This window comes from Centruroides sculpturatus, unplaced genomic scaffold (genome assembly GCF_000671375.1).
Source record: "Centruroides sculpturatus isolate CEXI.00-Female unplaced genomic scaffold, Cexi_2.0 scaffold729, whole genome shotgun sequence".
NCBI classification, from domain to species: Eukaryota; Metazoa; Arthropoda; class Arachnida; order Scorpiones; family Buthidae; genus Centruroides; species Centruroides sculpturatus.
Window position 1 is genome coordinate 37,346 of NW_019385029.1, and position 15,718 is coordinate 53,063.

At 27.3% G+C, this 15,718-nt stretch overlaps 1 protein-coding gene across 1 annotated transcript in view; it reads right to left on the bottom strand.

Annotated features, from left to right (window-relative positions):
• Positions 1–7,922: 7,922 nt before the first annotated feature.
• The window catches only part of LOC111633653 (voltage-dependent calcium channel gamma-5 subunit-like), a 212,028-nt gene continuing 204,232 nt past the window's right edge, over positions 7,923–15,718 (bottom strand). Inside the window, exon 4 of the mRNA XM_023378260.1 lies at positions 7,923–9,610. Within this exon, the coding sequence (XP_023234028.1) occupies positions 9,072–9,610 (539 nt within the window). The 3' untranslated portion in view covers positions 7,923–9,071. The remainder of the gene's footprint in view (positions 9,611–15,718) is intronic.

The window sequence follows — 15,718 nt, forward strand, 5'->3', positions numbered from 1 at the left end:
ATTATAATGGTAAATAATATAACAACGTGCGCGATAAGTTTAATGTCAAGTTTTTACGCTAAATTTTATAAATATAATTAGGTATTTGATTTTTTACTAACTTTTATTAATTAAATTAATATTTTGCTTTATTATAAATCATGAAACTTAACATTTATACAGCAGAATAGATATGAGATACAACTATTGGATGTTATGCGTAAAATTTGGATTGAATCTTTCAAAGCTGAAATATTATGACAAATGCACATTCGTATCCAATATTTGATGATGTTTCGATATTGAATTATATGATAAATGCGATGTTTTTTGAACATCTGACCCGTAAAATCACCTTAGAAAAACCAACATAAATCATCATCCACTGGGGATTTTCAGGAATATAAAGAAAGGTATAACTCTGAAGATATTCGATCTCCATCTTCCTAAGTGCCACATTTGTGTTTAAATTTTATTATAACTTATTTTCACTAAAAACTCCTGATAAAAATTAAATAATATCATAATAATTTATGTAATTAAGCTATTACAGTACAAATATAAATATATGTATATTAATAAAATTATAAAATCAGTCATAATCGAAAAAATTCTTGTTTTTTATACGATTATATATTTTTTATTATTATTTATAATAATTACTATTTTTATATTTAATTAAGAAAGTAATATTAAAATTAGTATTATATTAAATAAAACTAAATTTCCGAGATCCGAGATCTTCAGGAGGACCCCTTCTTCCTAAGGGGTCCTCCTAAAGATCTCGGAAGCGCCCAATAGTTACTTTCTTTAATATACTGTACCTATGCCGGGTTTTTCTTAGTTGACGGGATCATTCCGGGTACTATTAAGATTATTTTTGATGTTATTAATAGCTAGCAAAGCGGATAAATCATAAAGCGCTTTATGATGACTTAGGACCTCACTCATAGGAACTTTTTGTATCTTGGTTAATCCGCTTTCCGGTTAATACGATCTCGAATAGTTGAGAGCCTATTGTATTTATATTTTGAATGAGATCGCATACATTCATAAGAGAATTTTTTTTATTATTTCGAAATAATTTTCAATCATAAAATATCTACAAATGAGCGGTTTATTTATAATTCACCGTGTAGGTGTCATTTGTAAAATGACTTTGCAGTTGGGGGAAGACAAAAACTTTCTCAATCATCCAATAATATTTTTATTTTTGCCAAACAGACAAAGATAATCATAAATCATCTTTATGATTTTATATTTAATTTTTTTTTAAATTTGTTCTTATATTTTTATGTGTATGGCGGTAAAAGTAACATGTACTGTATGTAACTATGGAGCAGACTGATGATGAAGATAAAGAAAATCTTCTTGTATTTATAATATTATTTTAAAATAATTGATAGAAATTAGTATTTATCTCCTCTAAAAATTTTTAAATGTGTATAAATATTATTTACTGGCTTTTATTAATATGATAAAGGAAAGAAATTTATAGATTGAATCCTACACAACAATGATTTAAGATGGAAGGAATGACAATTGTGGAGTTCAAAATTCAAAGTTCTTTAGGCATATTTTATGTTTTAAAGGCTTCTGAAGTGATTTTTGTCCATAACAATATGGTAGATAATCATTTACATCCATTTTATGATCATCATGTTTCGACTCAGCAAAGAAAAAACTTTACAAAATACAATAGTCTAATTGCATATTTTTTTAATGAAAAACTGAGATTAAAACGTTAACATAACTAAAAAAATTATCATAAAATATATAACATAATATTAAGAAATTCGATATTTCTCTTTCTTTCTTACTTGTCACGAACACAGTAAATACAAAACCCGTGTTTATTGTGAGAAAGTTGAGAACTTGATGTGTCTACTATGAGGAGGAATATTACAGAACACAAAAGCACTTCGTCACAATTGAAACATAAGAGAATATAACAACTATTCAGACAAGTAATGTTGTTTGAATTGTTTAATTTATGTAATATTCCTATTTTGTATTATTTCCAATTATCCAAAGGGCACTTTTAACAATTTATATTTAAGAATTGTATAATATAATCATCCACAAGAAAAAAAAAGTGAAAGTTAAAATGACCTAATTGGTTATAAATGAAGATTATGCTCGTGTAAAGGCTAAGAATAATCAATAAAATTACGATATTTAAATACAAGGTATATTTTTTTGGAAATAATCCGTATAAACTACGTTATAAACAAAAAATTGTAGGATTACTTACCGAGCGTGCACCGTTCGACTACGCCCGTTGCTAAAGCTTGTTTTCGTCGCGGAACAGCTCATCAAACGCCGGCCGCGATTTCTGATATTATTTTTCTGCGAAAACTTCGTTGACCTTTGGAGACATTATTAATATAAATAATTTTTATGGCCTTAAATAAGAAATGTTTCTTTCACAAGAAACGTATAAAATTACAGTGCTATATTAGACTTACGGTACCTAATTTACATACTGTACAGACGATAGCTAGCCTAAACTCTCCGTAGCGCCACTAGACGGCGAAAAATATATATATAATTATAATAAAGTTACAATAAATTAACTTAATATATAATTATATGTACAGTACCTAATTTATGTATAATTATATGTACAGACGAAACTAAACTCAATTTATTCGCCTAAACGTCCGTAGCGTGGCGCTACGGACGGCGGGAAAGTAGTTCGGCTGCCCGATGACGTTTTACGTAATTATAGGAGTTATTTTACCGTTGTGTACGGATACCGCCACAATTTTTTCGCCGTCTTATAGGAATCGTAACTATAGGAAACAGTTTTATAGGGGGAACTACTGTATATTAATTGTAATATTTAGCTTTGATGACGCCCCCAAAATATAGGGCGCTAAAAAAGCATTCGGCATTTATTTGAAGGATTGTACACACCGTACTGAGTACAAAACCTTAGCACATAAGACGAAAATCTAGCAATGAGTTCCTTAACTTTCCTAGCAACATTTAAACGTGCGTGATGCGCCATCTGTTATGATATCTTATTATTAAAAACTTTTTATATTTTTAATTATTACAGAATGGCAAAAAGCTTAACTTTAAGGGTAGAGATTGGTTTTATAAAAAATTGTAAATGCTAATAATCGTGTAAATGCCAAATCTTTACCTCGATATGTACAGAATGTTATACAATTATTCTCCTTTCATTTCCACATCTTCACAGTCCCGAATCCTCAAAAATTCGTAATTATTTATTTAAAAACGGTCGAGTTAAAGCTTTTACTCGGCATGATGCGTAGTATCTACAATATAAGTGAAGAATGCTTGTTTAACGCCCTGTCTTACATACCGTTTATTTATGTACAGGGTCTACGAAAAGTAAAATGGAACCCAGATGTAGTGCCTCACCCCTCTTTAAAAGTCACAGAAAATATGAATAAAATCACTAAACACAAACACATTAATCAAAAATATATTGATTTCTTTTATATTCGTGGCAGATTTTGGCATGAAAGAATGAATTTTAAGGTATGAATTGTGTCTAGGAACACAGAAAGTTCTCTAAAATTTAATTTTTTGTGTGTAGACTTCTCTACCTAAAGTTTATTTTATATCTTACATTGTAAATAATTTATGAATTTCAAAATTTAAATAAAAAATTTTAGAAATTTTAACTCTTACTTCTTTTAATTTTTCAAAAATATGATACATCTAAATGCTGTATAATTTGCATTTTATTATTATTTTGAATGCGATTTTCTATTTAATTTTTCCTAAAATACATTTTAAAAAAAGTAATTTAAAAATAACTTATTTCTTCGTTTAATATCAATTCAAAAATCTTGTAAAAATATTTAAAAATTTGTTACTATTTATTAATTATTTTACTCGTTGGTCACGTTTTAAATGAGAAAAAGGAGTGTTTGATTTGTTTTTTTCTAATATAATTTCTATTTTATAAATGATTAAAACATTGATACGATCGATATTCATTGGAAAAAATGAAAAAATATTTTGAGGGAGAAAAAAAAGCCAAATTGTAAGAAAATAAAGATAAAATCATCAAAGCTAAAGGTAACTTAAAAAATATCATTTGTCATCGAGTGTTTGTCATATCGATATTTTGTTTTTGCTACTTAAAACCAAGATAAAGAATATAACTAAGACTTGAATGAACTCTATAAGCTGTTAAAATATATATTATTTTACACAATTTTTGCAAATTATATACTCTAGAATATATATTTTTCTAGCTATTTGTTAATTAGTGACAACTTTTAACACGCTGAAGGTATCAGAATATAGTTTAAAATTTAGAAGAGATCGCGATATATTGATTGATAAATTATCTAATAATTGGGCTGCAATTTTCAGATTGCAGACATATATATTCCAATTGTTATCTGTTTGTCTGTCTGTCCTTCGATAATCTCGAGAATGGAGTTAGATAGTTGAAAATGGAGACCGAATATGGAAAGCTTAGGGGGGCATAATACCATAGAAATAATTCGAAATTTTTGCAATAAAATCTTAAACATGTATTCAATATAAAATTCTACATATTTTAATTTGTGAGATTCTCTATATTTATGAAACTACTATGATTATTTGCTTAAGATTTTAACGATTGAAATTTCAAAGTCAGCTTCTGTAAACAAAACTATATTGACTCTGTATTATGTTATACAGCAAAAAAAGTATAAAATATTAGAATTTAAGAAGATAAAATGACACCAAACAATGTCGAACACACGAGTACATTCCTTTCACTGAAAATAGAGCCAATTTTGGGAACTGAAGAGATTATTCTAAGATCTCAGTAAGCCCATCAAAGAGCTATATCACAGGATTCTATGGTTTTAACGGTATAGGAAGATTGTTTGTCATTTAATTTGAACTTATGTGCTGCTATAAGATGGATGATGTCAAGAAAAATTGCCAGCAAAACTTATATGAAAGGAAGCTGTACAAATAAATTCAATATACTACTTTATCTTTAGGTCCTTCAGTGAAAAAATCCCATTATTATGTGTCAATATTTATAATTTTTCGTTCTAATATTCATTATCGATATATTTGCTGAAGATTTTTTTATTATTTAATAAATTCTTAATNAAAAAGTGTAAATTGTATTAAAATCTCATTAAAAAAACTTCCCATTTCTCTTAATTATCATTAAAATATGAACGGAATTTATTCTTTTATTCTTAATTGACATTAATTAAATTTTTTCTTAATTCTAATGACGTTGATACTTCATCATTTATAAGATTTTTGTAATTAAATGGTGCATTTTCTTTGTTTATAAACAATATTATTTTAAATATTTAAATGATATTTCTAACACATTAAATACTTTAATTATGTAATTAATTTTATTATAATTATGATTATTTAGACAATATTAATGATATTTATTTATTAATAAATCCCTAAACGTCATTAAGGCAATTTTTATAAAATTTAATTTAATTAATATAAAAAATATATATATAAATATAAAGCATTGACATTATGTAAAACCTGTTTATAACGGAACTTTCCAAACAGAGAAAAAACGAGTTGCGTAACTATTCCGGCAAAAAAAACTAAAATTGTGTGTGGCGCCATCTGTTATGAGACTTTATTTTACAAACTTTTTATATTATTTATTATTATAAAATGGTAAAATGCTTCATTTTCAGGGTACAGACGGGTTTTATAAAAAATTACAAATATTAATAGCGAGTAAAATAATCATTATGTCTGACCCTATTTGAGACATGACACACGACCCTCTCTATTTCTCCAACCCATTGACTTTGAATCTTCAAAATTTAATAGCATTAATTCCCCTAATACACTAACCTTGCTGCAAAATTTCAGAAATTTTCGGCAAAAAACTCAGCAGTTATTAAGCTTCAAACTGGGGTGAAGAAAATCGTGCCTTCCACACCAACACAAACAGCCATACATTTAGGGGGAAAACCCCTAATTTTTTTAAAGTATGAATTATTATTTATAATTTAGCTTCAGTTATGCTGAGAAAATTCCCTATTTACTATAAAAAGTCTTATTTTTCCGCATTAGACAGGTTACATTAGCATTTTACTTATCAAATCGTTCTTAGATTTATTTTCCGTGTAGACAGGTTTTACTGTAGTATTTACTGTAATGAATATGTTTTTTTATATCAATTCTCATGTTTTTTTGTGTTTTTTTAGAAGGAAAAAACATGAAAATCGGCATGCATTTGGTAAAATACCACAAAGTAATGTTCAAAAATTAAATTTTCCACGACTATAAAAATATGAAGTGTAAATATTTTATTTATTAATGTATTATTATAAATAATAAAATTGGCTTTACACATTCTCAAAATATATATTGGTCAATAGACTTTTAAACCGCTCTTTATATTTTAAACATAAATTTACTCACTTTTTTTTTATTTTAAAATAAAATAATATTTAAATTATTACTGTTTTTAAAAGAAAAATTTTTGAAAAAAAGCCATTAAAAAAATAAAAAATAAAAAGTTAGTCTGTGTGTCTGATCTTTAAGTAGAAACCTCGAGCCCATTTCTATTAAATTCGATTATAATATATAAAATCATTATTACATTTACAGCTATTTTTTCTAGTATATATTTAGGTATACGTTAAGAAAATCGATGGAAGGAATTGAGTTTTTTTCTTTGTATAAAATTAATTATTATATTATGTTAAAAACCTTTGTTAATACGTGAAGTATAATTATATTAATCATAAGATATAATAAATTAAGACATTAGAAACTTATCTTTTTATTTATTAAAAACACACAGATCTTTCTACTTAACAATTCTTGAAATTATATTACTTAACGCGTGTACCTTTGATCGTTAAGCAGAAGTTTTAGTTGATTTTCAGCAGTTAAGCTGCAGAGTTGATAAAAGTTATAATCAGGTTAACGACTATTAAGGTTCGTGACCCCCTTTATATTAATGTGTATACATTTCTCTTGATATATAAACCTTAATGATAATTTGGTGGACATACTTCGACTCATTAATTGTCTTCAAGAAAGAGGGGGTTTCACATGATAAAACTTGGTTAACGTTAGTTTAATTAAATTGTGAGGAAAATATGGTATATTTTTATGTAAAGAAATAATGTTTAAGTTATTGTATATGTTTCATATAAAGCTAAAACATTGAAGAAATGCTATTAAGGGTGTTTCATTATTCAAGAGAATGTGAAAAGTATCTTCCTTCTCGTGTATATGGATCTTAGAGAATTATCAAGGAACAAGCTTTTTAAATTCATTATACTTCACTCGTGCTCCACTTTAAATAAACATCTGGTACAAATAATTAATTACCTTAATGTATTTTGTAAACTGCAACCTTTAAGTCTTTTAGAATTTATAAAATTAAGTCAGGAATACAATAATTAACAAATTTAGAAATTTAATTTTCTTACAATTATCCTGGTTTATATTAATTATTGATCATAAATTTTCTACCTTATTTAAATGACTGATTAATAAATTATTTTATTAATTGTTATATCTATAAATTGTAATTAGTATTTTTGAATTCTTTTAACTGAAAACTTTTATTTTCTATTCGAATTTTTAATTGAAGGATTACATTTTACTCCATTTTATTAGATAAAAAATGAATTTTACTTTAATCTCTTGATCCAAAGAATGCATTTCATTCCAAAAATGTCCCGGTAAACAAAATAAAATAAATTGAGTTTTATTGGAGTCTTTTAACTAAAACAATTTGTAATTTTTTTTCAATTTTTATTAACTACAAATATTTTTATTTTTATACCAATTTATTTTTGATTACATAGCAATAAATTTTCTGATGATCTCCTACGATATGTCTCAGAATTTTTATAAAACCGAATATAACAAATGTTAAAAAGACAAATAATTAAATAAAATTCACACATTAAAATCGTCCTTTAATAACTTTATTAGCCTTTTTTTATAATGAATAATATAAAAACAGATCTGTACATGACTAAGAACATGCCGATGGGGATAGCTACGTGTGCTGCGTGAGTAGATGGCAGTGGCTGGAGCCAGTGTGTCCCTAATAAAAGGGGCAATTAAGCAATCTTCAAATGTTAATTTCAATCCTTTTTTTTTAAAGCCAGACACAATTTTCTGGTTATTTCTAAATGGCACGAAATGCAAAAAATGTCGAGAAACCCTCGTTATACCGCTTGTTATTGTTTTCCTACTTGTGTCTACAAAAGAGTTGAAAACACCGAATCCCTCTTTATAACGAAGAGATGCAGTATTGTTTATCATACGTGTTTCTTCTACTACTATCGGCTTTTATTAATTGATGAACACCTATTTAATGATAGGCTGGAATTATGTCTTGAAATTGCTCCAGCAAAATGATGATCGATTTTTATTTATTTATTTATTTATTTATTTGTTTGTTTTTTTTGTATGATGATGGACTTATTCGTATATGATTATTATGAAAACACGATGTTGTAATGTACTCTATGATATGCGATTTTCTGCATACCAAATGTTAACTATGAATTAAATGCGGTAAGAAAGTAAGAAAGAAGCAAATGTTCTCTTGTGTGTTTTCTTAAAAGAGGAAGAATGTATTGTTTAGCGCGGGGAGGAGTTATGAATTCGTGGACCAAAAGGGGAGTTGGTTATAGGGGTGTTCAATTATGACGCGAGCTCTTCCTGTGTATGTATATTTTATAATTTTACTTAACTATCTCGAACGAAATTGATAAAACATAAATCATTCGTGGAAGCAGCGTGGAAGGCACAAAGGATAGGTTCTGAGCAATTTTGGTGATGTATTTTGTTTCATTTCTTTTTTTTTTTGAGTGGGCCTTCCAAAATGTAAAATGACGTTGTATGTTTTTTGTTTTGTTTTTTCGGTGAGCACTTGATGAATTTCAATTATCGATAGATGAGGAAAAAATCTTCGCCACCATGAAACATCATAGGGAAGACTATTGTCCTACTAAGCTCCCATACATCGTTGTCTAAATGATGCCAACATATGTTGATATGGTAATTATATACCAAAAAAGCACCTGGATACTTCTTAAAACATTAATTTTTTTTGTTTATTTTGGGGTGCACAATCGTCACACTGGAGTGGTGCGCCTCAGTGTATCGAAAGAAAAATCTCGTGAATATTCCCTGTTTATGTCTGCTGTAGTAGAAACAGTATTGCACGTGGTGTCCCTAGAGAAAGGGGGGAAATTACAATATGCTAAATCACGCATAGATTCTGACAACGCGATCCCTGTATTTGTAGGACGACGTCCACGACTTGTTGATGGACACGGTGATGCCTCGCGTGACATTTCTCGTGCTCTACTGTTTTTTCTACCACGATGACGTCGACAAGGCACGTGATCTTCCCCTTGAGGAAGAAAATCTGCGTATTTTTGGCGTTCGGCCTTTTTCTTTATTTCTTCTTCGTATTTTTGTATATAAAGAAAAATGGCGAACGTTCCTGCTAATTCGCACATCATTAGACCAACGACTGCTAAAAGAAATGAGAAGCCATAACTATATTTAAACATGGGGCCTTGAAAGGAAGACTTAGGCCTTAACTTATTCCCAACTTCTGCTTTAAATGTCGATATATAAATGACCATTCCCATTAAAATCAATAAACCTAGAAAAGAAAGAAAAAATAATAATAATAAAATATTCGAATTTTTATATATTTATAAGTAATTTAAATGACTTTATATATCACTATATTTTTAATAATCTCTACATAATATGATCCAAAAGATATATACCAAATTTAATGCTTTATCATAATTAAATGATAAAGCATAAAAACTTTTACTTAAATATTACTCAAGTCTTCATTTGGAGCCATTTATATACAATGTGTTCAATATGTTTGACCTCAACTTCAAGATTACGAAAAGTACCATGAAATGGACTGCGTATTTTCTCGATCCTGGAGACTTCTTTTCATGTAAATATCATTCTTTAATCTTTTCGCGATGTCTGACATCACATTTTGAAAAATGTCTTCCAAAATAGCGAAGATTTCATACTCACGATATGGAGAATCCTTGAGATTCTCCAGATCTCAATCTTTGACACTAGTTATTTCTTTTATGAATATATCAAAGACTTTTGAAATTCTAGTCATCGAATAAGTGCGAAAATTTTGCTTGTTTATCTTAGAAATGACATCTCTGTGTAAAGAAATTCTCAAGATTACTTTGCATGAAGATAACTCTTGCAAGTAATGCAAAGTAATCTTGAGAATTTGCATTTAAAGGGTATTAAGACCAGTCAATTCCCTCCATGTTATAAAGATCGAGGACAAACATATTGAACATTTTGTAACATAAATCGCTTCAAATATAATTTGAATGGGGTTTGAGTAAAGTTTATAGGCCTATACTTTATCCTTCAGGTTTGATGAAGCATTACATACCTTTTGGTTCACCCAACATTACCTTTATATAGATTCTATGAGTATTTGCCTTTAAGTATTTAATTTTTTAATAAGTTAACTTATTTATTATATAAAATAAATTAAAATAAGTTAAATATGAATTAATTATAACGAAAAAAATATATGATAAAATATATTTAAATCTGATCTTTTTTAGGTATTTTATATTTATTTCAATTATATTTTATTACTTTTTCGGCTCTGTTATGTATTAATATAACAGAGGGAAAGTATGACGATAGGTAAAAAAATTACCCCTCCGGATGTTTACATTTTTTTGGACTCAGATGATCTTGAAACATAGAAAAATGCAAAAATTCTGGGGTTTTTTCTGTATGTGTGGATGCTAGTGTATTTATATGTGGGGCACGATTGTGTTCACCCTGTTTGAAGCTTAATAACTCCTGCGCTTTTCGTCAAAAATTTCTGAAATTTTGCAGAGAGGTTTGTGTATTAGAGGGACTGATGCTATTAAATTTTGGTTGTTAAAGGTCGAAGGATGGGGAAATAAAGAGGAATCGTGTGTTATATCTCGAGTGGGGTCGGACTTAATGGCGATTTTACTCGCTATTAGCATTTACAATTTTCAATGTTTCAATGTGTCCTGAGTCCAAAAATGTAAAAATCTTGGGGATTATTTTTTGACTGATCGCCATATTTTCCTTATGTTATATACAAAAGCCTGGAATGTTAAAGGTAAGAAATATATAAAAAGAATTATTATTTTAAATAGTGTTAATAATCATTGTTAATGACAAATATAACGTAATTATGTATTATGTTGATTTTTATAGAGAAGAACTTTATTAAAACTACAAATTACAGTAGCCTCTCGATTACTCGGGATTACATTAATCGTAAAACGGATTAACCGGAGTGCTAAAAATGCTTATGGCTCTGTCACTGTCATTACAAATTGCTTTATGATTCATCCGCTCTGCAGGCTATTGGACAGAAAAGGGGGAGGGGAAACGATTCACTTTGTTGAAGTGCCCAATTTATTACAAGTAACTACGTGAGGTAGTTATAAGCGTTGTTCTCTTCACGTTTCTTTAAAAATTGACCTGTTAAGTTTACTGAGCACAGGTTTTTATTTTCTGACTTAACTTTACAAAAATACGTAAATTATTCAAATTTGTGGATCTCCAGAAGAAAATATTAAGTCTGATTACTTAATTAATGAAAATAATATAAATAATTATAAAAAAACACACAATCAAATTAAATTTATATAGGAAGACAATAGAATTTTCCAATGTTATCATTAAAATAATGATTGTATTGAACCGAAAATATTGATATTCAGGAAAAGATAGGAGAAAATACAATAAGAAAATAGAGATGCTAAAACAGTATATTTACATTAATTAATAAGTCTGTAGAGTTAAAGAGTNTTGAAAAATATAAAATTTTAAGTGGATAAAAAGTATCTTTATGGACGAGAGATGAGGGTTGATGGTAAGATCATGGATGGGAATGAAAGAGGATGAAAAAAACTGATTCAAACCGAATTCGACTGTAGGTATTTGCTTTATTGTTAATTCAAACTCACATTATTCTTTAATTTGAATATAAAAACATTTTAATCAAGGCTATCCATTCACAGAATCCAAGTTTCTCGAGTAAATTATTTTGGATGAATTCAGAGATGAGATTAAATTAATAGTAGAAAAATGGAGGAAAATCTTAGAGTTCAACTATAAATTATTTTTTATCATAAAAAAGGGGAAATTAAGTTTATATTAATAATAATGATTTTTTGTTTAGTTAATTACAATGCAAAATATTCTAATTTACGAACAATTATTGACGCTTAAATACATTTGTATAAGATGCTGGATAGAGTTTCGATGCTGGATAAAGTTTGAGATGCTAAATAAGTTAATTATGTACAAGTGTAATGAAATAATATAAATAATTATAAAAAACACACAATCAAATTAAATTTATATAGGAAGACAATAGAATTTTCCAATGTTATCATTAAAATAATGATTGTATTGAACCGAAAATATTGATATTCAGGAAAAGATAGGAGAAAATACAATAAGAAAATAGAGATGCTAAAACAGTATATTTACATTAATTAATAAGTCTGTAGAGTTAAAGAGTTTTAAATTTATTAAATACAGTAAATACATGAAATTGAAATCGATAACTTAAATTTTGGACCTTTATTTTCTTTAGTACAGTCAAACTTTACATAGCAAATCCTTAAATAATACAAAGGCTTATAATGGGGAAACATAAATTTTCAGAGAATATAAATAAGTAGTTTTTTTCATTTTTATGAACTTTTCTTAATTTCTAGTAAAGCTACATGCCGAATTTAAATTATAAGTGAATATTTAATGCCAAGCACGAGGTAATATGTAATTATAATGTTGTGCAAGCTTCAAATAATCCACTAAATATAGCCAAATCGATGAAGCTGAAGAGTTTTTTTTATTAGATTTGACAAATGTGACCACATAAAGAGAATTTTCCATTAATAAAAACAAAAAAATACTAAAAAGCACAATAAAATATATTATTTTTAAGATATGTTTATTGTTATATATATATATGGAGTGGTCCAAAAGTGAATTAACCGTATCAGGCAAGTTATCGAGGAATTAATTTGTCAAAGCATTATAACTTGTATTGAATAAGAAGGATCTTATTTTAGACAATTTCTGTAAAGTTTGTAAGTAATACAGAATGTAAATATGATAGAAATTTAGATCTGAACCCACACTTTGAAATGCTGTAACCATTGGAGCGTATAGTATACTTGTATTATCGAAAGATATGGGTTAAGATATTAATTAAAATCAAAACTAAATCGATACAGATTATAATTTTAAAATAAATAAAAAGAGATGAAAATTGTAGAATTTTAACACTCTATTCTTTAATATTTATATAATTGTGACGTTGATAGAAGGGTCTAATGAATTTCAGGTATTTTATCATTTTTTAACTCTCTTATTATTTTATTTTTTAAGACATTTTGAAGCATACAACTAAACTAGACGTGTGAGATTACCAAAATAATTAAAAAATTGTTAGTAAAATTTTTAAGCCATATTAAATTGTAGTATTTTATCGTCTACAAAATTGATGTCCTGAAGACTTATTTAAAAAGGAAAGGCAAAAATTATAATATATATATATATATATATATTTCTATGGGTAGTGATGCTTGTTGCATATCCATGATCTGTTGAAACCGTCTTTACGGAGAATGACTGATCATGATCTATCACAATTCCTCTGTAGATTAATCAGCATCAGTCACAATCATTCTATATAAACTCTACGAAATGTATATAATCTGTTATAATTATTTAAGCATATTTTAACACGAATATTACTGATTCATGCGGACTCATTCCATCAACAGTTCATCCATAAGGACTTCATTAAACGATAAAACCCTTATGTATGACTTAGATGGATCCATCAAGGTTTTATCCTACGATAAGGACTTTTCTAGAGGATAAAATGTTTATAGATTTTCCTTATAGACTACATAAGGATGCATACATACGAAGTTTTCCTTATGAATCCATTCTTATGATCGTTTTGGATGAGGATTATCAAAAAGCATGTCGCGACTTCTAACAGCATTAAATGCTTCACTACATGAACGAAACGAAAACATTCTAATGACTTTAGTCTTCACTATTATATATGAATATAAGAAGTTTTAATACCAAAATCATTTTAAATTGTTAAACTGATGACAGTAATATCTAGTCATAAACCCTGAGGAAGTACACAAACTTAGGATTCTGATACTAAAAGTTACAACTTTCAGGAACTTATCCTCTGTAATCCTGATAAATGATGGCCATCTCTAATATTTTTCTGTTATTTTTTCCCTTATAGATATAATAGAAATTAGAATTTCTACATCTTTCCTCATCCATCACCTCAAAACATACTTAACTATAGGGGGAATGCTTCAAAAGGCGTGTATCAATCAAAATTGCGACATTGATTATTTAAGAAAAAACATCTTTCTGATTATATTCTGCATAAAACTAAGTATAGCTTTAATTTATATTAATTATTGCAAAGTTTATTGTATGTAGGGTGGCCCAAAAGTCAGTTGACCGAGTTATGTTTTTGTATGTTCCAGCTATGCTTATAAATATGCATAAACTAATTATAGCAGCATGTTTTTCTATGGTAGGAACATAATTATGTACTTTAACACTTGAATCAAGTAGCAATTTCGTGTTTATAACGGTTAACAGACTTTTAGGCCACTCTGTATTTTGTTACTAATTAATAACGTATCATAACACTGAATACTAATCAATAGATTTTCTTTTTTCTTTGAAGAATTTTATTATATATTTATACAAGTAAAAATTTAAGTTATATGTAAAATGAATACTTAAGCAAACGAAAAAATATATATTAAGTAAAAATATTGTGTATAATTCTAATAAATTTAATGTAAAAACATAGAAAATTATATTTTAGAAGGCGTTAAATTTAATAAATATCCTACGTTACATTTTCAGTCGTCATTTTGAAAGAAATTAGCGACTAAAAATGAAATTTTACATAACATTTATTCTTTCTAATCAGATATTACGAGGATTCTGGCCTATTAAATTCAGGAATTTACGTCTAGACAAACGAACGAACGGAGATTAAAGCAATAGTACAGTATTAGTTACAAATTTTTTAATGAATTGTAAAATACTTAACGTAAAATCTTCGTTAAAACTTTCTATTGTATGAATGCTTGGACTGAAAATATGCTGTGAAATCTTACATTATTACATATTAAAAAAGTTAAATGTTATAAACATTCAACTTTTTAATTATATAGGCCCTATATATATATCCATTATTTTCCATTAATAAAAACAAAAAAATACTAAAAAGCACAATAAAATATATTATTTTTAAGATATGTTTATTGTTATATATATATATGGAGTGGTCCAAAAGTGAATTAACCGTATCAGGCAAGTTATCGAGGAATTAATTTGTCAAAGCATTATAACTTGTATTGAATAAGAAGGATCTTATTTTAGACAATTTCTGTAAAGTTTGTAAGTAATACAGAATGTAAATATGATAGAAATTTAGATCTGAACCCACACTTTGAAATGCTGTAACCATTGGAGCGTATAGTATACTTGTATTATCGAAAGATATGGGTTAAGATATTAATTAAAATCAAAACTAAATCGATACAGATTATAATTTTAAAATAAATAAAAAGAGATGAAAATTGTAGAATTTTAACACTCTATTCTTTAATATTTATATAATTGTGACGTTGATAGAAGGGTC